This window comes from Lichenostomus cassidix, chromosome 15 (genome assembly GCF_008360975.1).
Source record: "Lichenostomus cassidix isolate B80296 chromosome 15, HeHo_3.0, whole genome shotgun sequence".
Taxonomy (NCBI): domain Eukaryota; kingdom Metazoa; phylum Chordata; class Aves; order Passeriformes; family Meliphagidae; genus Lichenostomus; species Lichenostomus cassidix.
Window position 1 is genome coordinate 8,423,329 of NC_139496.1, and position 19,184 is coordinate 8,442,512.

The window sequence follows — 19,184 nt, forward strand, 5'->3', positions numbered from 1 at the left end:
CTTGTTGTCACCATGCCGCCAGTGTTCCCTACCTAGAAATTTCTTAACGTAAAACTAAAAAGTCCTACCCTGAGAGTCTTAACAAAGTCTGCAATTCAATGACCACGTTTCTCTAGATGGGGAGCACCTGCCCTGTGATCAAATCTTTCTCCATCAGCACACCTGCCTGGGGATCAGCAGTTGTTTACCCCAAATATGAGAGAAAACAAGGGTTTGCTGAGTCCCCAGACCAGGCTGAGGGTCTGCTGGGAATTACATTTTACTACCACAATAAAATTAAAATAATAAATATTTTGAAGCAGCTGAAAGATGTTTATTTTTGAGTCAGTTCAGCTTGTTTACAATCTGCTTACAAGCCTGGGCACTTACCTTTGGGGCTGTTTACTGGGCTGTCCTGCAGGCTCTGGCAGGGTTTCATACACATCTAAATAACCCCCAACAAAGGGGTACCTTCCTGCCAGCTGCATGCCCTGGCGGTTGCTGTTTTGACACAGTTATGCAAATGATTGCTCTTGTCTTCACAAATGGGCTTGAATGCTCAGGTTGTGTTTTCGACCACGCCAGCCTCAAACATTTATTTATTTCATTTAATTCTCTTTCAGTTGCATCGCAATAAACCTTGGTCTTACACCCTCTGGCTGTCTCCAAGTGGGGCTTTGACCCAGGGCTAGCCAGGGGTGTTTGATAGTATTCTGTAATTCGTAACTTGTATTTTGTTGTTTACGTCTTGTATTTTATTAGTTTATAACCTCCATTTTATTAATTTATAACCTGTATTCTATTTCCCAGACTTGGGGGAGCCTGACCCATATTTTGGGAGCCTGGAGGCTGCCCCTGTACTCTGCAGCAGGTCAGACTGAGGGATGAGCACAGTGAATGGGCTGCCTGGGAACAGGTAGGGACTGATTAGTTTAATTCAGTAAATGAGAGAGTAAATTTGGGTTGACCTGGCAGTGGGGTAGCAGCAGGAGGCCTCAGGCTGGTCCCCCTGTGGTGGGAGACAATGCAACAACATGAGCAGTGCCAGGGTCTTCCCTGGCCTCAAAGCCCACAGGTATGGGGTCAGTGGTGCCCAGCCCAGGGGGCTGGATGCACTGGAGGGGGGGCATGAGGGTGTGTGCACATGTCTGCACATACATGTGTAAAGTGTGCACATACATGTGCACACATGTGTGCATGTGTACAGCAGCTGGGACATCCCTCACCAGGGCAGGGACCACTCTGCCAGGCAAGACCCCACTGGGTGCCCTGTCAGAGACCCTCCAGGGGCAGGAGGGGTGACCCCAGGCTGGGGACATACACCCTGCCATGGCACAGAGTCCCACCAGCCTTGGCACTACCCCCACAGTGGGTCCCTGGTCTAGCACCACCCACCCTGCCAATTTTGGGCAGCATCAGGTCGCCCCCAGACCTCTCCCCCATCTCAGGGGCCGATGTCCCCACAGGGTGATGACCCCAGAGGGTGACAGGCCAGTGAGGCAGGGGCACAGAGCTGGCCCACCATGGCAGGGCTGAGCCAACTTGGGCTCGGCCGCGTGGTGCTCACTTGCCTTCACACGTCAGCACCCACTGGAGGCAGTTTCACTTCCTTTTTTGGGGCGCCCTTTTGAATTTCTGATTGGGGGCTGTAGTGGGTGAAGAGTAAATTTAGCCAGGGGATGTCCCACAGCTGCACAGCTGCATGGTGGGGCTGGCTGGGGGAAAACAGGGGGGCCAGTGCTGGCGTGGCACAATCTGGGCTCTGCACAGCCTTTCCCCAAGTCCTTCAGAGAACAGGGCTACATGGGGGACGGGGGAAATGTCAGGATGGGGTGTAGGAACCACCAGCTGCTCCTCCAGGTGCTCAGGGCCTGCATCCCCCTGGCTCAGGCATGGCAGAGGCCATGGGTATCACCAGGGCTTGGCACGGCTATAGTACCAAAGCGAGGGGACTTCTGCCATCCTTCCACTGCTGCCACGGTGGGTCTGGCTCTGCCCCACTCCCCCCAGCCTGGCTAGGGCTATTCTGGGCTCCTGCTCTTGCTTTCGAGTTTCAGCCCTGCTGCCTCCAGGAACGCGGCTGTTTGTGCGGCTGCAGCTGTGGTGGGGGCAGGCAGGTTCCGTCCCTCCCCTCCAGCCGTGCCACGTTGCCCATGTCTCTCCAGACAGTGTTTCATCAGCTCCAGGTGCACTTGCTCTGCTCCTGCCATGTCCCCACAGAGGGAGACCCCACCTCCTCCTGGCATGAGACCTTGGGGTTTGCCTGGCCTGGGGAAATCACCCAGTGATGGACAATAAAGAAAAGCAAGTTGGGGCTGGTTTTTGGGAGTCAAACGTTGCCAGAGGGGGTCATCATGGAAGGAACTCAGGGAGGGTTTTGGGGAACAGAGCAGAACTTTGCGCTTGAGGTTTGTGGCAGCGGTTTGGGGTGAGGGTTGCAAGAGCTCCTGTAGTTCCTCACTCCTTTCATCCCTGATTCATCCCTGCATCCCTCAGTCTGTTCGCAGCTGTGTGACCTCTTCAAGCCCAAGGTGTCCAAACTGCCGGGTTTTATCTAATGCCCCCTGAAAGCCTTGTTAAGCTCTCACCTGGGAGCCTCAGTCTGGGAGAGCAGCTCTCACCAAGCCCCCACCCTCCATGGGATCCACTGCTTCTCTCTGCAGCTAATTAAAGCCTTCCTGAAGCATCTCATTTACTAAATTAGATCCCCCTCATTTAAAAATTACTGGCAAGCAGGGAAAATGAGAAAACAAATGACTGTTAAAATTGCAGTGCAAGAGCCGGCAGAGTGAGAGCAGGAGCTGCAGCTGGGGAGGGCAGGAAGGTTTCGGTTCTGCTCAGCACATTTGATCACCAGACATCCCCAGTGAGGGTGGCACAGGAGCAGGACCAGATTGCTCTTCCCAGACACTGCTTCCCTCCCTGCCAGGGAATGGATCAGGCCCCGCGAACCTCTGTGAATCCCAGCCGAGGCTCTCCAGCCCTGTTGAAGTCTTGTTAAGGGTAAAACTCTGGCTGGGAATTTGCCAAGTTGCAGGCAGCGGGGGAGGATGGGAGCCCTGGAGGGACCAGGGCCACTGATCTATAATTAATCAGGATTTTTTCTTGAGAGTTGTTGCTTATGTAAAAGATTTAGCAAAATCTTTTAATCAATAATTAGTGAGGCTTCCTGCCCAGCGAGTCAGAGATGTCTGTGCTCTGCCCACATGGACTGGAGCTGAAGTGAGACCCTGGCTTGTGCCCCAAACTGAGCCCATGAAAATCTGGGGCTGGTGTCCTGTGACCAAGGAATGAGCTTTACTCAGGAAATGTGAAGATGAATCTCAGGCCCTGTGGAAAGCATTGTCCTGCCACCCTCCTCCAGTGACCCCCCCAAAATATGTGACATTTCTCAGGGTAAAACCTGGCAGCACAGGTGGGATGGGGGATCCTGTGTTACCTGTCATTCACTCCAGCCTCAACCACTGCTAAGGGTGTGATTTAACAACTGCTGGAACTGATAAGTATTGAGGCTTGAGCTTTCCAGCTGGATGTGAGGGAATTGCAGACCTGCTGCAAAGGATTTGAGGGAATCAGTGAATAATGTCCTGACAATTTGCATCTGCAGCCTGAAAAGCCAAATGTGTCCTGGGCTGCATCAAAAGCAGGGAGGGCAGCAGGTTGAGGGAAGGGATTCTCTCCCTGTACTCCATTCTGGTGAGGTCCCACCGGCAGTGCTGTGTCCAGCTCTGGAGCCCACAACATAAACATGGACCTATTTGGGTTAGTCCAGAGGAGGCCGCAAAAATCTCAGAGCACTGGAGCCCCTCTGCTGTGAGGAAAAGCTGGGATGTTCAGCCTGGAGAGGAGAATGCTCCAGCAAGACCTTGTAGCAACCTTTTAGTACTTGAGGGGGACTTATATGAAAGATGAAGACAGACCTTTAACAGGCCCTGATGCAATAGGACAATAGATGATGTTTCTTAACTAAAGAACAGTCGATTTAGGCTAGATAAAATTGAGAAACTTTTTACTGTGAGAGTGGTGAGATGCCAACACAGGTAGCCAAGGGAAGCTATGGATGTCCCATTCCTGAAAACATTCAGGGTCAGGCTGGAAGGGGCTCTGAGCAACATGATCTGGCTGATGTCCCTGTTCATTCCAGGGAGGTTGGATTGGATGACTTTTAAAGGTCCTTTTCAACCCAAGCCGTTCTAGAGTTCTATAATTCTGTCCCCAGAAGGCACCTGCAGGGACATGTAGCAGCCCAAAGCTGGGTGGGGCAAGGCACCCCACTGGCACAGCCTGGGGAGGGGGATGGGGTGGGGCCATTCCCCCTTTCCCCAGAGGCCCCCAGAACTGCACACAGCATGACTGGGTGCTCCCAGCCCCTGTCCCTGGTGTGGCTCCTGGCTGCTCTGGTGGGGTGACAGCAGCAGAGCACTGGTGCTCTTGATATAGCCATGACTGTCTGTGTTTCCATGGGCAGGGCTTCAGGGAAACTTCCCCAGGGCTGTGCTGGGGATGGGGACAGGGCATGTGACATGCAGGAGCCCATGTTGCTGTGGCACAGGGAGTGATGGACAGACTGGTGTATGTGCTTGACTGGCAGCTACACCTGCACCCCCATTCTGGGAAGCACAAGGGTGACTGAGAAATGGGGACAGAGCCAGGCTGGTGGCAAAGGGGCATGGCTGGCCATGCCTCAACCACAGATCACGTGTGTGTGGAAGGCACCTGGCACCCAGAGGCCAATGAGCAAGGGATGAGGATGGCACTGCCAGGGCCATGTGTTCACTGGTTGCATGGGGACTTAGTGCAGGCTGTGCCCCGGGCTGCTCACTCCCTGCTCTTGGCAGTTCCAGGCAGCTTCATTGGGGTCCCCAAGTTGAGCAAAAGCTTCACAGAACCCCCACAATAGGAGTGTGTGTGTACCCATATATGTGCTCCCATCCCACCCTTCATACTGGTGCCACTGGGCAGTGTGCGTGTACCAGGCGCGTTGGAAGGACACAGAGACAGGGATGCAGAGCCAGCGCTAGTTCAGTGTTGGTGTTTATTTGTGTGACACTTAGAGTGGGGGGACAGGAGCAGGGGACAAGGGTACATGGGGAGAGACATCTGCGGTGGGGGGAGCCGCTGCTCCCACAAGTGAGAAGAAGGGAGGGAGCCAGCAAATGGCCGGCAGGGTGGGGTTAAAAGCATTCGGATCTGTTCAGAGTCTTCTCCACATTCCCGGCCTCGTGCCTGACCTTGCACGAGACAGAACCGTAACTCTGCCACTGGCTGTCGTCCAGCGACAGGTAGCTGCTGGCCAGGTACTGGTTATTGCTCTGGCGCTGGGCCGGGCTGGTTACCACACCATTGCTGATGGTGTTGCCATCAGCCGCCCATTCCACCTGCACGGGGCTCGGGTAGAAGTTCTCTATCAGACACACCAGGGTGGCTTTGCCCGTTGATGTCATCTCCTCGTTGGATGGCGCGAAGAGGTGGACGGTGGGAGGGGCCTTGGGCTGGCCTGCGAGGGAAGAGAGGTGCGGGGTCAGAGAGAGCCCTGTCCCCCACCACAGCCCCTGCCTGCCCTGCTGGTGCTACCCAGAAACTCCCCACTTTCCCCACAACCAAGAGCTTATCACTCAGAACTGTAATGGATTTAAATTTGGTGTGTGTGTGTATGTACATAAAAAATGTGCATATATGTGTGTGTAATACACATATTTATTACACGTATATATATATGTGTATATGTATTTATATACACGTATACATACCTCCCATGTATATGTACATATATATGTTTTATATACACTATATGTACATATATGTGCATAAACGTATTATATATCAGATATAGCCAGCTAATATATATAGATATATATTAGATATATAAAGTCTACAATATACATATTTATGTAGTACATATAATATGAATAGATGTATAATTCTATAAAATGCATTTAACATGAATATTTACACATTTTTATATAATATATAAAATATATTATATATAATATGCATTTTATATATAATATATAATATATATATATAATATACATTTTATATATATTTATATATATATAAATTACATATATAACTAAATCTCAATTTCTTTGCCATAAAAGCATTTCTTTCCTTTTACAAGCCAATTAAAAAAAAAAAAAAATCAAAATTTCTCAGACAAACCGTCCAGTTTTCTGCCCAGTTCTGCTTTCAGAAATTATCTGACTTGCCTCTGAAAAACTACCACTAAAAATCACCCAAAGGAAGATTGGAAAAAGATATTCAGTCTGTCTGAGGTGGTTCTGCTACCTCCTCCAATGTGCAGTGTCTCTATCTGTATCTTCACCTCTATTTCTATCTCTATCTCCATTTGAAAATGAGGATGACTCCCCCATTAAATACTTTCTGATGAAGAAATGATCAAAGAACATTTTTCTCGATCTTAGCCCTTAGTAATTTGGTTCAAATTGGGATTTTCGTCCAAATTCTTAAAAAAATTACAGACAAAGACAGACAAATTACATTTCCGGCAGCATTTTCAACACAATAATCTCAATTTTTGACATATCTTACCTGGACAACGGGCTCTTTAAGATACCCCTGGAATTTTTTGTCTAAGATCCCAGGGATGTGCTGTTTTAACACGAAGTCAGGGGTGACTGTGGGCTGCTCACATCCAAGGACAGGCTGTCCTTTCACAGCACCCGCGCCCTCGGCCATGGAACCCCGCAAAGAGTCCCTGCCCCTCACCGGGAGCGAGAGATTTAGTCCTCAGGACTAAGAGTTGAGGACTTAGACTTTAGACTGACAAATTTACTTGACAAAGACAAAAATCGCCTCTTTTAGAGATCTAAACCTGAGTTTTCTTCCCCCTGAGACCTCAGACACATTTCCTGGACAAATTTTAAGACTTTTTGACTGAGAAAATTCCCCCCAGTCCTCAGTGGCGCGCACAGAGTCGTCAGAGTCCGCAGGGACGCGACAGAGCCCATGACGCTGGGCTTAGTGCCTGACGCCAAACGGGCGGCAAGACCCCAGCCCAGCGCCAGGTGTCGGGAAAATACCCCAAATCACCAAAAATCGACCAAATGTCAAAATTCCGCGGTGGGGAAGGAAAGACCGAGGGGAAGGCGGCGACTCACCTAGGACGGTCAGCATCGTCCCGGCCCCGAATACACCACACAGTGACACAGGGCCATACAAAAACCTCCTGCCTTGTGGCATAGCAGTCCTGGACCCCATGCACATGGCAGGATGGAGAAGATGGTCTGCAGATATCCCAATGGATGTAGCAGAATGACGGTGATGGGTTGGAGGTGCCCTGATGGACACAGCAGGATAAAGGTGTGGGCACAGCTGTACCTCTGGGGTTTTGGTCCTGGCTGGGCTCTTTCAGTGCAGCTCCCATCACCAGCAAAGGAGCTAATAGCTGACGGTCTCTGCAGGAAACTTTTTTTTATTAATATTCACCTTAAGAATATGAAAAGGCAAGAGGTGGAAATGCCTACGTAGAGCTGCGATAGCCAAGAAGGGGTGAGCCAGAATAGGTTTCAGCTAAAACCAATCAAATTCAATTCCCCTGGAAAGTCCTGTCTGCTGCTTTGAAAAGTGTTTTCTCAGTGCAGTGCCAATCTGACAGACTGGCAGCTTCAGTGCTCAGCTTGGACTGCTGAATGCCAACAGTACCAACGTAAACTGAACTCACAGATACTCAAATGATGTGGTTTGTGCAAGTGGTTTTAGAAAGAGGCAGAGCCAGTGAATTTCCTGAGTCACAGGAACTTTATAAATAGTTCACTATAAAACAAGTGACCCTTCGAAGATTTTGTGGTTTGAGATACTTTCAGAGGTTTTCTTTGCCTCTGGGAAGGTTTAGGCTTTGATGCCTAGACAAACTAGGCAAAAACGAAAATAATCACTGAAAATGTCTGTGCAAAGCATTAACTGAAACCAGTGCCCTTTATTGTGGATGATCATTTTCTGGGCATTTCTCAGGCTTCTGTGGGGTTTCAGTTTCATTTTGTGGGAGGACAAAACAGGAAAAATGTTCAGCTCTTCAATCCAGCTCTACTTGGAGAGAGGCGTGGAAGAAGACAGGAGCTGTGCTGGATGCCGCAGGGTGTTGCTGAAGTAGCTTTTGGCATTGCCACTGGAGCAGGTGACCCTGACAGTCTCTCTCAGAGTGGATGACACCAAGGACAGCTGGCTTAGCAACAGTGCCGGGACCAGGGAATGTGGAGAGGGAGAAGGGAAAGAGGGGGTCCCTCGCTGCCCCAGGACATCCCTTTCTGACCTGCAGGATGGGGCTCCTGTGCCCAAATGTCCTGATGGAACAGAGGGACCACTGCCCCAGACAGAGCCCAAGGCCTGAGCCCTGGGGCCCCATGAGGAGACCTGGCAGAGCAAGAGGATGTGGCCGGCAGCAGCATGGGGTGGTGGGGCTGATGGCAAGGAAATGCCAAACACTGCACAGCCCCAGGGTCACCTCCTGCATATCGTGGGCTAAGCAGGAGGCCATTCACAGCCAATGGCCATGGAGAGGGGACACAAAGCTGCTTCAACCCCATAGCCCTTCTCAGCCCAGAGAGAGAGGGTAGAGAAGCTCCATTTTGAGGGTTGAGCCCCCTGCAGTGATGGTCCAGGGGTGCCTGGAACAGCAGGGTTCAGAGCTGGGCAGGGGAGAATCAGCACGGTGCTGGGAACCAGCCAGGGAGGTCAGGAGCAGCTTGGCTCTGGAGCACAGGGCGGGGACAGGGCTGCTGGGAGGTCATCCCAGTATTTCTTTTTTGAGGGTGTAAGGCAAACACTGGACAGGCTTCCTAGAGAGCTGCACAATATCCCAAGCCTGCCAGTGTTACAGGGGCACTTGGATAATGCCCTACATTTTTGTCACTCCTGAAGTGGCCTCCCAATTATGCTGTGTGATCACTGAAGACCTCTTCCATCTGAAACAGTCTATTCTGTTCTATCCTATCTGATCTCATCCACAAATGACGAGGGAAGGTCTGTAAAGGATGGAGCTTTGACACTGGCAACAGCTACATTCACCATAGGGCAGAAAAGAGCAGGGTCATGCCAGGGACTTGCCCCACCATCAAATGGGGACAGCACAGCAGAGACTCCTAACTGGCCCCTGCCATGGCAGGAGGGCTTTTGTGTCATTTTCCCATTGCTCCGTTTCATCATGCTAACAATATCACTGTCACTTTCATAGTTATCACATTAACAGACAGCCTTGACTTTGACTTGCACCCCAGTGATGGTTACTGTGCTCATGGAGCTAGACTGGGATCCAGAGAATCATGAGGGCATGTCTGGTAGTCCCAAGTCATTGAAGTCGATCACAGTGACAGGGGCACAGCCAGGAAACTTGGCTGGTACCAGTCATAGCTGCTGCCATCTCTGCAGCAGATGACTTTGATGGCTTGTTTCATGATGGCTGACACTGAGTACAGCTGACACAGCACTGCCTGGACCAGGAGACCTGGAGAGGGAGAGGAGGGAGAACAGAAGATGGGGGTCAGCCATTGACCTGGACCATGGCCGTCTCTGGTCAGGGAAACAGTGAAAGGACAAATCTGCCTGCAGGCACACATGTAGGACACTCTGGGACATGACAGTGCTGCTGCAAGGTCATAACTTCCTCAAATGACAGGGCATGGGCACAGCCCTGGGCCTCCAAGGGATAGCTGAGGCAGGAGGTTTTTGTACCACTTCCCCATTGCTATGTGTCACTGTGCAGCAGTACTGCTGCCGTCATAGCTACCACAGAAATAGACAGCCTCGTCCTCGGCTTGGACCCCAGTGATGGTTAATGTGCCCGTGGAGCCAGACTTGGATCCGGAGAATCGCGAAGGGATGCCCGAGGGTCTCTTGTCATTGTAGTAGATCACAGTGACAGGGGCACTGCCAGGGACCTTCTGCTGGTACCAGCCATAGCTGTAGCTACTCCCGGAGCAGGTGATCCTGACCGTCTCTCCCACGTTGGCTGACACCGAGGATGGCTGACTCAGCGCTGCCTGGACCAGGGAACCTGGAGAGGGAGAGAAGAGGGAGGAGAAGATGTGAGTCAGTCAGTGTCCCAGGGGAACAGACCTGCCTGGACAGGGCGACAGCGAGTCTGGCCATGGCACCTGTGCTGTGGGCGAGCACCACGAGGAGAAGAGGGGCCCAGGCCATGGTTCAGTCCCACCGGCTCAGCGTCCCCAGAATGATGGGGCTGTGCCATGGACCCTGACTCCCTTTTAAGCCCCCGCCCGCCCAGGACTCGGCCCCTCCATGCAAATCTGACCTTGCGGTCACGGCCGGATCCTGCCCGCGCCTCTCTCCGCACATCCCTCCCTGCTCCACGCCCAGCCCCACCACCCCAGATGGAGCAGGGCTTGTCCCCAGGCACAAAGCAGAGACACGTCCCAACTCTGAGCCTGAAACACACCAGCATAGACCCCCCTGTCCCCAGACCAGGCTGAGTAGCTGCAGTGCCTAAGAAGGAAGAGCTGGGCGCTGGGGCAAGGGCAGACAGGAGCACCTGCACCTCGCAGTGATGGGGCTGGGACAATGCAAAACCCCACCATTCCCCAACTGATTTTTGGCATTTTTCCCTCCTACAGATGTTCCAAGCTTCTAAGGTACCCTCTTTCTCTCCTGCTTTTGTGCCCTGGCTCTTCCCCTGACAGCCAAGATCCACCACTCAAGACCAAGACGTGTGCTCTTCCCAGGCATTCATACCCTAGAACAATGGGAGTGGGCCAGCACCAAGCCCCAGGTTCCAGCAATGCCTCCCCATAAGGTGATCATGAGCCCAATGTGCTGGTGCTCAGCAGAGGCAACCAGAGGTGGGGCAGGCCCTGGTCAGCCCTGCTCCAACTCAAGGCACAGGGATCATGGCTGTCTTTGGCAGTCCCAACCCAGACCAAGAGTGGCTGCACCACAGGAAATTCCCTCTCCCCCAGGACCCTCCCTGTCCCTGACTATGCTGTCCCCAGAGTGCCCAGAGCACAGGGAGCCCGACTGGCATGGGCAGGGCAGGGCTGCTGGGCTATTTCCCGGCAAGCAGCACTGAGGGGACCTGCTGGAGCAGAGCACGTGTCCCATGGCAGGAACTGCCACACAGGCACAGATGCTGCTCCACATTGTGTCTGGGCAGCAGCAGGCAGCACCCGACGGTGCCCCACTGGGGCAACAGTGGGCCTGTGTCTCTTTTTCCCCATGCTGGGAGTTACTATGGCCCTGATCTCCTCTGGTGCCCCAGCTATAGGGGTGAGAGCTTCCTCCTGCTTCTCCTCCTCCTTGGCTTGGACCCCAGCCACGGGTAATGTGGCCATGGAGAAGAGCATGTTCCCAAGTGCTGTATATCCCCTCCCAAAATGCCAGGGAATGGGCACAGACCTGGGGCTCTAAGGGAATGCCAAGCTGAGACCCCAGTCATGGCCACATTCAGTGCAGAGCAGCAAGGGCAGGGCTGTGGTGGGGACTTGACCCCCCCATCAAACGGGCACAGCAGAGACTCCTGACTGATGTCTGCAATAGCAGGAGGTTTTTGCATCACTTCCCCATTGCTGCATGTCACCGTGGCAGCATCACTGCTGCTGTCCCAGCCACCACAGAAATAGACAGCCTCGTCCTCGGCTTGGACCCCAGTGATGGTTAATGTGTTCGTGTAGCCGGACAAGGATCCGGAGAATCGCGAAGGGATGCCCGAGGGTCTCTTGTCATTGGTGTAGATCACAGTGACAGGGCCACTGCCAGGGACCTTCTGCTGGTACCAGCCATAAGCATTGTTGCTACTCCTGCAGCAGATCAAGGTGTCTTGCTGCAGAGACATGGACACTGTGGACAGCTATGACAGAGCTATATGAGGGCTGTGGGCTGATGCAGAAGCTCTCCATGCCCAGCCAGAGCACCCAGAGCTCCCATGGCCTGGCATACACCCACAAACCCAGCCCTGAGCTGCCAGAGTGGCTGCAATGCTGCTGGGTCCTGGGCAGGACTCAGACTGTGGAGCAGATATGTGCCAAAGGTGCTCTTGGGCAGCTCTACAGGCTGCAACTCCTAACACTGTCCCAGGCTCCTCTGCCCCTCACGTGGGTATTGGGCAGTGGGGATGAGGTCAGGCCACAGCTTCTGCAGCACCAGGCCCAATCACTGGGCACATAGTCGTAGAATGGTTTGAGTTGGAAGGGATATTAAAGACCATCCAGTTCAACAGCCTTGTCATGGGCAGGAGCACCTTTCAAGAGACCAGGTTGCTCAAAGCCTCATCCAGCCTTGCCTTGAAAACATCTGGGGATGGGTCATCCACAAGTTCTCTGGGAAACCTGCTCCAGTGCCACATCATGCTCAGAGTCACAGCCCTGAGACATGGAACACAAAGGTCAGAGAACCAGGGAGGGAAGGGAAAAGTCCCAAAGCTGGAGAGGTGGTCATGCCAGGAGGAGTGGAATGAGGTGCCAAAACCAGTCTCTTTGACACTCGTTCTCACTTTCTGTGGCTCAGTGTCACCATGAGATCAGCACTGCTGCTGACAAAGCTACCACAGTAATAGACAGCCTCGTCCTCAGCTTGAACACCAGTGATCCTCTGGAGCCAGACATAAAACCAGAGAATCATAAAGGGATGCCCAAGGGTCTCCTGTCATTCCAGTAGATCACAGTGACAGGGGCACTGCCAGGGACCTTCTGCTGGTACCAGCCATACTCATTGCTGCTCCCAGAGCACATAACCCAGACAGTTTGTCCCAGGCTGGCTGGCACCAAGGATGACTTACTGGGCCAGGGAGCCTGGAGAGGGAGAGATGAAAGGCAGTAAGATGGGGTCAGCCATTGCCCCAAGAGCACAGTGCTGCCTAGGCAGTACAACAGTGCCCCTGTGCCCAGTGGTTCACAGTGGGACACACAGCCTCAAGACAGAGAGGAAGACTAGAGAACCATGGGCCTGGAAGGAGAGCTGGCAGCAGCAGAGCTGCTCTCTGAAGGAAAGGGACCTGGTCATGGCTACAGAAACATGGCGGAATCAGAGCCCAGCCTGGCCCAGAGCAATGAAGGCAGCTTCAGCAGCAGCAGGAGGGGGAAGCCCAAAGCAAAAGGCAACAGGGCTGGGGATAAGGCAGTGCCATTCCTATTATAGGGACAGGGGAAAGAGTCACCTCCTGTGCCTTGTCATGGACAGTCGTGTCCTTGGGCATGGGACAGGGACCTGCCTCAGCTCAACTATCACAGCTTTGTTTGGCCATGAAGAAAAATGGCTCAAACCCTTTCTCTCTTGGCACCAGGTAGTATGTTTCACTTCCCCGTTACTGCTTGTTTCGTCACCTACATCATTACCACTGCTGACCCAGCCACCAGAGAAATAGACAGCCTTGTCCTTGGCTTGGACCCCAGTGATGGTTAACATGGCTGAGGAGCCAGACTTGGATCCAGAGAATAATGAAAGGATGTCTGAGGGTCTCTGGTTGCTGTTGTAGATCACAGTGACACAGCCCACAGCATCTGAGCACAGAGGCAGCAAAAGGACACGGTCATCAGTAGCAAGATTCAGTGGGGTGGGGGACAAAGCCACACTGATGTTTCTAGGGACAAGGACAATGCCCTTCAGGGCATGCTCTTCAGAACAAGAGAACCTGCAGTTTGTGGGACACCGAAAGGACATTCACAGACATGGCTGTACAGAGGGGACAGGAACCTGCCCCACAGCCAGCCAGGAGGGAGAAGGGTCAAAATCTTTTCTCTAGTTTTGGAGTCTGGGAAGTCTTTGGAAGTCTCACTTCCTACCACTCATGGTCACTGTTCAGCATAGCTGCCACTGCTGCTGTCATAGCTACCACAGAAATAGACAGCCTCGTCCTCAGCTTGGACCCCAGTGATGGTTAATGTGCCTGTGGAGCCAGACTGGGATCCGGAGAATCGCGAAGGGATGCCTGAGGGTCTCTTGGTGTTTTCATAGATCACAGTGACAGGGCCACTGCCAGGGACCTTCTGCTGATGCCAGCCATAGTAGCTGCCACCCCCTGAGCAGGTGATCCTGACCGTCTCTCCCACGTTGGCTGACACCGAGGATGGCTGCTGACTCAGTGCTGCCTGGACCAGGGAACCTGGAGAGGGAGAGGAGAGAGGGAAGAACAGGCAGTCACTCAGTGACCCAGGAGCACAGACCTCCCCAGAGAGGGGAACAGCAATGGGACAACTCTGCCTTTAGGCACATGTGTGACACCCTGGGTGCAGCCCCCACTGTGGGCACTCCTGAGGGATTGCTGTAGCCAGAGCCTGAACCCTCTCCCTGCTCACTGCCCCTCGGGGCACTCCTCATCCCAGGCACTGAGGGCAGACAGCCTGGGGACATGGCCTGCTGGACACCCAGTGTCTGGGGCAGTCGGAGGCACATGGACCAACAGGGACCACATCCAGGCCAGCAACCAGGGACTGCAAGGCAGGGGATCCCCAGGCAGTGAGACTCTCTGTGTGGTTATAATGCATGACAAAGCAATGCTGCATTACATCCTCAGCAAACCATGGCCACCAGATGGGAGGTGGCATGAGGACAGAATTGCAGACAAGACCCTGCAAAGAAGGAGCCACAACAGCTGCAAGCATTAGGTGTAGGAACTACCTATGCTCTGAAGCTCTTCCCCTCACAGGGAAAACTTCAGCAGTCAAGAGGGGTGAAAAAATTACCCCACCGTCACCAAGACCCTGAGCATCACTGCTGCCGTCATAGCCACCACAGAAATAGACAGCCTCATCCTCGGCTTGGACCCCAGTGATGGTTAATGTGCCTGTGGAGCCAGACTGGGATCCGGAGAATCGTGAAGGGATGCCCGAGGGTCTGTTGGTATTAGCATAGATCACAGTGACAGGGGCACTGCCAGGAACCTTCTGCTGGAACCAGCCATACCAGTTGCTACTAGCTCCGGAGCAGGTGATCCTGACCGTCTCTCCCACATTGGCTGTCACTGAGGATAGCTGACTCAGTGACGCTGCCTGGAGCAGGAGAGGGAGAGAAAAGAGGGGAGAAGGGAGAGGTGAATCCGTGCCCCAAGAGAACAGAACTGCCTGGGCAGCAGTACAGGAAATGCTACAGTCAGAGGAGAATGGACCCAGACACGGTCACCAGTATATTTGAGGAGTAGAGCCCAGGCCAAGGCATCCCAGCAGAGAGGCAGGTGCAGGAGGACATGGTCATTAGTAACAAGAGGCAGTGAGGTGGGGAACACAGTTATACCATGAGTTTTGTAGGGACAAGGACAATGGTCCCCAGCCACAGAGTCATCTCCTGTTCTCTAGGAGAAAGAAGGGTTTTCATGGCTGTGGTTGTGCAGACAAAAACTTGTACCAGTCCCAAATCCACAAATCTGCTTGGCCATGAGAAGGACTGAAAATCTATAGTTTTAATTCCTCTGCACTTAATTTGAATATCTGTTTTTGTTGCTTTACCAACATAGCTGCTGCTGCCGCTGCCTTCATAGCTACCACAGAAATAGACAGCCTCGTCCTCGGCTTGGACCCCAGTGATGGTTAATGTGGCCGTGGAGCCAGACTTGGATCCGGAGAATCGCGAAGGGATGCCCGAGGGTCTGTTGGTATTATCGTAGATCACAGTGACAGGGGAACTGCCAGGGACCTTCTGCTGGTACCAGCCATAATAGTTGCTGCTACCCCCTGAGCAGGTGATCCTGACTGTCTCTCCCACGTTGGCTGACACCGAGGATGGCTGCTGACTCACTGCTGCCTGGACCAGGGAACCTGAAGAGGGAGAGGAGAGAGGGGAGAAGAAGGAGATCAATCTCTGCCCCAGGAAGACAGCTTTCCCAGGGCAGCAGGATGTGGCCCTTTTGCCCAAAGGCCCTGTCCAGGCACAGCAAGTCTGGCCATGGCACCTGAGCTGTGGGTGAGCACTGTGGGGAGAGGAGGGGCCCAGGCCATAGTGCAATCCCACCAGCTCCATGTCCTCACACTGATTGGGCTGTGCTGTGGACCTTGTCTGGCTTTTAAGCTACCACCTGTCTGGGCCATGGCTCCTCCATGAAATTCAGACTCCACTCACAAGGCAGGATCCTGCCAGTGAGTTTTCCCCCATCTCCCACTCAGGTCCCTTATCAGGGGATACTTCCCATACCCCACTTCACCTACTGAGAAAGACTCTTGGATTTATGGTGAGGCACACCTGACATGTTTGTCCCACCAGGGATTGCTAAAGCCACAGGCCTCAGGTGCACTATCAATCTGCACTTCTGGAAGATCCAGTCCTCAAACCTCAGCCATTCCTCAGAAACAGTATCCCCTAGCATCCACGGTCAACAACAACCATCCTGCAGGGTACCACAATCATAACCAGCACTGCTGTCAGTGCCACCACAGAAATAGACAGCCTCGTCCTCGGCTTGGACCCCAGTGATGGTTAATGTGCCCCCAGAGCCGGAGAATCGCGAAGGGATGCCCGAGGGTCTCTTGTCATTCCGGTAAATGACAGTGACAGGGCCACTGCCAGGGACCTTCTGCTGGAACCAGGCATAGCCAAGGAGGCTGTTACCCCCAGAGCAAGTGATCCTGACAGTCTCTCCCACTTTGGCTGACACCGAGGACGGCTGACTCAGCACTGCCTGGACCAGGGAACCTGGAGAGGGAGAGAAGAGAGGAGATAAGAAGGTATCAGTCAGTGTTCCAGGGGCACAGACCTGCCTGGTTAAGGTCACCACACACCATAGGTACTGCCACTGCTGCTGTCATAGCCACCACAGAAATAGACAGCCTCGTCCTCGGCTTGGACCCCAGTGATGGTTAATGTGTTCGAGGAGCCAGACCCAGATCCGGAGAATCGCGAAGGGATGCCCGAGGGTCTCTTGTCATTGTAGTAGATCACAGTGACAGGGCCACTGCTGGTACCAGCCATAGCTGCTGCTGCTACCGGAGCAGGTGATCCTGACGGTCTCTCCCACGTTGGCTGACACCGAGGATGGCTGACTCACTGCTGCCTGGACCAGGGAACCTAGAGAGGGAGAGAAGAGAGAGGAGAAGATGGGGGTCAGTCAGTGTCCCAGAGGCACAGACCTGCCTGGGCAGGGAGACAGCGAATCTGGCCATGGCACCTGAGCTGTGGGGGAGCATTAGAGAGGGGAGTGGCCCAGACCATGGTTCAATTCCAGCACCTCCATGTCCTCACACTGATGGGGCTGTGCTGTGGGCCAAGGCCCAATTTTAAGCCCCCACCTGTCCAGGCAGAGGCCCTCCATGGACATGTGGTCCCCAATGTTCCCTGGAGCACCTGTTGTACTGCTCCCTCAGCCCACTGCAGGCATCTCTGTCCCATCAAAAGGCAGCAAGTTTGCTCTGGGTTTCCTGCTCCTTCCCCAGCACAGCTGCTGAGCTCTCAGCTCAGTCAGGTACCACCCTGAGCCTGTTCCTGCTCAGTAGGACCATGGCCTCACTGCACCACATCCTGCTTCAAACAAGGCTCCCACCCTGGGCCTCTCTGAATTACCACAAGACAACCAGGGAGCAGAGAAATGGGGCTTTGAAAGGAAATGGGAACCACACCAAGACCAGGAGCATAAAGGCTCCACAACAGTCAGGAAAACCAAGCCGCTAGTTCCTCCAAATTCTAAGTGAGCTGGGGGTCTCCAGCAGCCTTGCAGCAGCTGTGGGTAGAGCTGGGCTGGGGTTTGTACCAATCAGGAGCACATAGCACCTCCACTCTTGTCCAGCCAGGGGCAGCCCCTCTGCTCCCTGCCCACAGCACAGCCCACAGCAGCTGCCAAAGGAGCCTGTGGGACTGCTCTGCTCAGCCAGGCTGGCACCCACTGGCACCTGGCTGTCCACAGCCCCTTTGCCTCTTGCCTGCCCCGTGAGCCTCAGCACTGTGCAGTGGGGCCACACTGACACCGTGTGGGGACAAGAAGGGCCTCAGGGACAGCACTAGAGGAACTGAGAGTAGAGCCCAGCACGGGACTCTGCCCCTGCTGCCTCTCACCCCTGCCACAGCTTCCACCAGCCGTGGCCACAACCAGCAGGAGTTCTGTGTGGCACCCTGGCCACGGCAGCCTGTGCTCACAGGGGAAAGCCTCTCACACAGACACAGGGCCCTTTGGCACAGTTGGTGTCACCAGAGATGAGTGGGCATCAGCCCTGAACTGGCAGGGACCAGCACCACTGGGTGTCTCTTGGTGCTGTCACAGAGCTTAGTGACAGGGACATCTGCTGGGACCAGCTATAGCTGCTGCTACCCCTGGAGCAGGTGATCCTGACAGTCTCTCCCACAGTGGATGACACCAAGGACAGCTGGCTTAGCAACATTACCTAGACCAGGGAATGTGGAGAAGGAGAAGGGAAAGAGGGGGTCCCTCGCTGCCCCAGGACAGCCCTTTCTGACCTGCAGGATGGGGCTCCAGTGCCAAAATGTCCTGATGAACAGAGGGACCACTGCCCCAGACAGAGCCCAAGGCCTGAGCCCTGGGACCCCATGAGGAGACCTGGCAGAGCAAGAGGATGTGACCAGCAGCAGCATGGGGTGGTGGGGTGGAAATGCAGGTGATGGCAAGGAAATGCCAGGCACTGCACAGCCCCAGAGTCAGCTCCTGCAGATCATGGGCCAAGCAGGAGGCCATTCACAGCCAATAGCCATGGAGAGGGGACACAAAGCTGCCTCAACCCCATAGCCCTTCTCAGCCCTGGTAGAAAGAGCAGAGAAACTCCATTTTTAAGTCCTCTGTAACTCATTTCCACATCTCTCTGTGTCACCATACCAGGTGCCACTGCTGCTGTCAGCACCACCACAGAAATAGACAGCCTTGTCCTCAGCTTGGGCCCCAGTGATGGTTAATGTGCTCGTGGTGCCAGATGTGGATCCGGAGAATCATGAAGGGATGCCTGAGGGTCTGTTGGTATTGTGGTAGATCAAAGTGACGGGGCCACTGCCAGGGACCTTCTGCTGATACCAGCCATAGCCATACCAGCTGCTATCCCTGGAGCAGGTGATCCTGACAGTCTCTGCCACGTTGGCTGATACTGAGAATGGCTGCTGACTCAGCACTGCCTTCACCAGGGCATGTGCAGAAGGAGAGAAGAGAGGTGGTAAGAGGGGATCAGTCAGTGCCCCAGGAGCACAGACCTGCCTGGGCAATGTTAGAGGGAACACAACAGTCAAGGACAGAACAGACAGCGACATGGTGACATGGCTACTAGTCTCATTTGAGGAGCAAAGACTAGCCCATTGCAGAACAGCTGCACAGGAGCAGC

General features: G+C 53.7%; 1 protein-coding gene and 2 long non-coding RNA genes across 13 annotated transcripts in view; 1 reads left to right on the top strand and 2 right to left on the bottom strand.

Moving 5' to 3' along the window:
• Window positions 1-4,995: 4,995 nt before the first annotated feature.
• The window catches only part of LOC146430321 (immunoglobulin lambda-1 light chain-like), a 28,892-nt gene continuing 14,703 nt past the window's right edge, over window positions 4,996-19,184 (bottom strand). For 9 of the 11 annotated variants that reach the window (XM_085075908.1, XM_085075911.1, XM_085075906.1 and 6 more), the window contains 2 exons: window positions 7,101-7,142; window positions 4,996-5,476 (listed from right to left, as the gene is read on the bottom strand). In XM_085075908.1, the coding sequence (XP_084932034.1) occupies window positions 5,154-5,476; window positions 7,101-7,142 (365 nt within the window). In that variant the 3' untranslated portion in view covers window positions 4,996-5,153. Of the gene's footprint in view, window positions 5,477-7,100; window positions 7,143-9,700; window positions 9,992-10,091; window positions 10,214-19,184 lie in introns of those variants that run through there. The other 2 variants (XM_085075910.1, XM_085075907.1) reach the window with 2 other exon arrangements.
• Window positions 7,026-9,894, top strand: LOC146430322 (uncharacterized). The gene is made up of 2 exons (XR_014855336.1): window positions 7,026-7,142; window positions 9,704-9,894. It is a non-coding gene; the product is annotated as an uncharacterized LOC146430322 (long non-coding RNA).
• On the bottom strand, window positions 15,544-16,001 carry LOC146430323 (uncharacterized). The gene is made up of 2 exons (XR_014855337.1): window positions 15,830-16,001; window positions 15,544-15,695 (listed from the first exon to the last, which is right to left on the bottom strand). It is a non-coding gene; the product is annotated as an uncharacterized LOC146430323 (long non-coding RNA).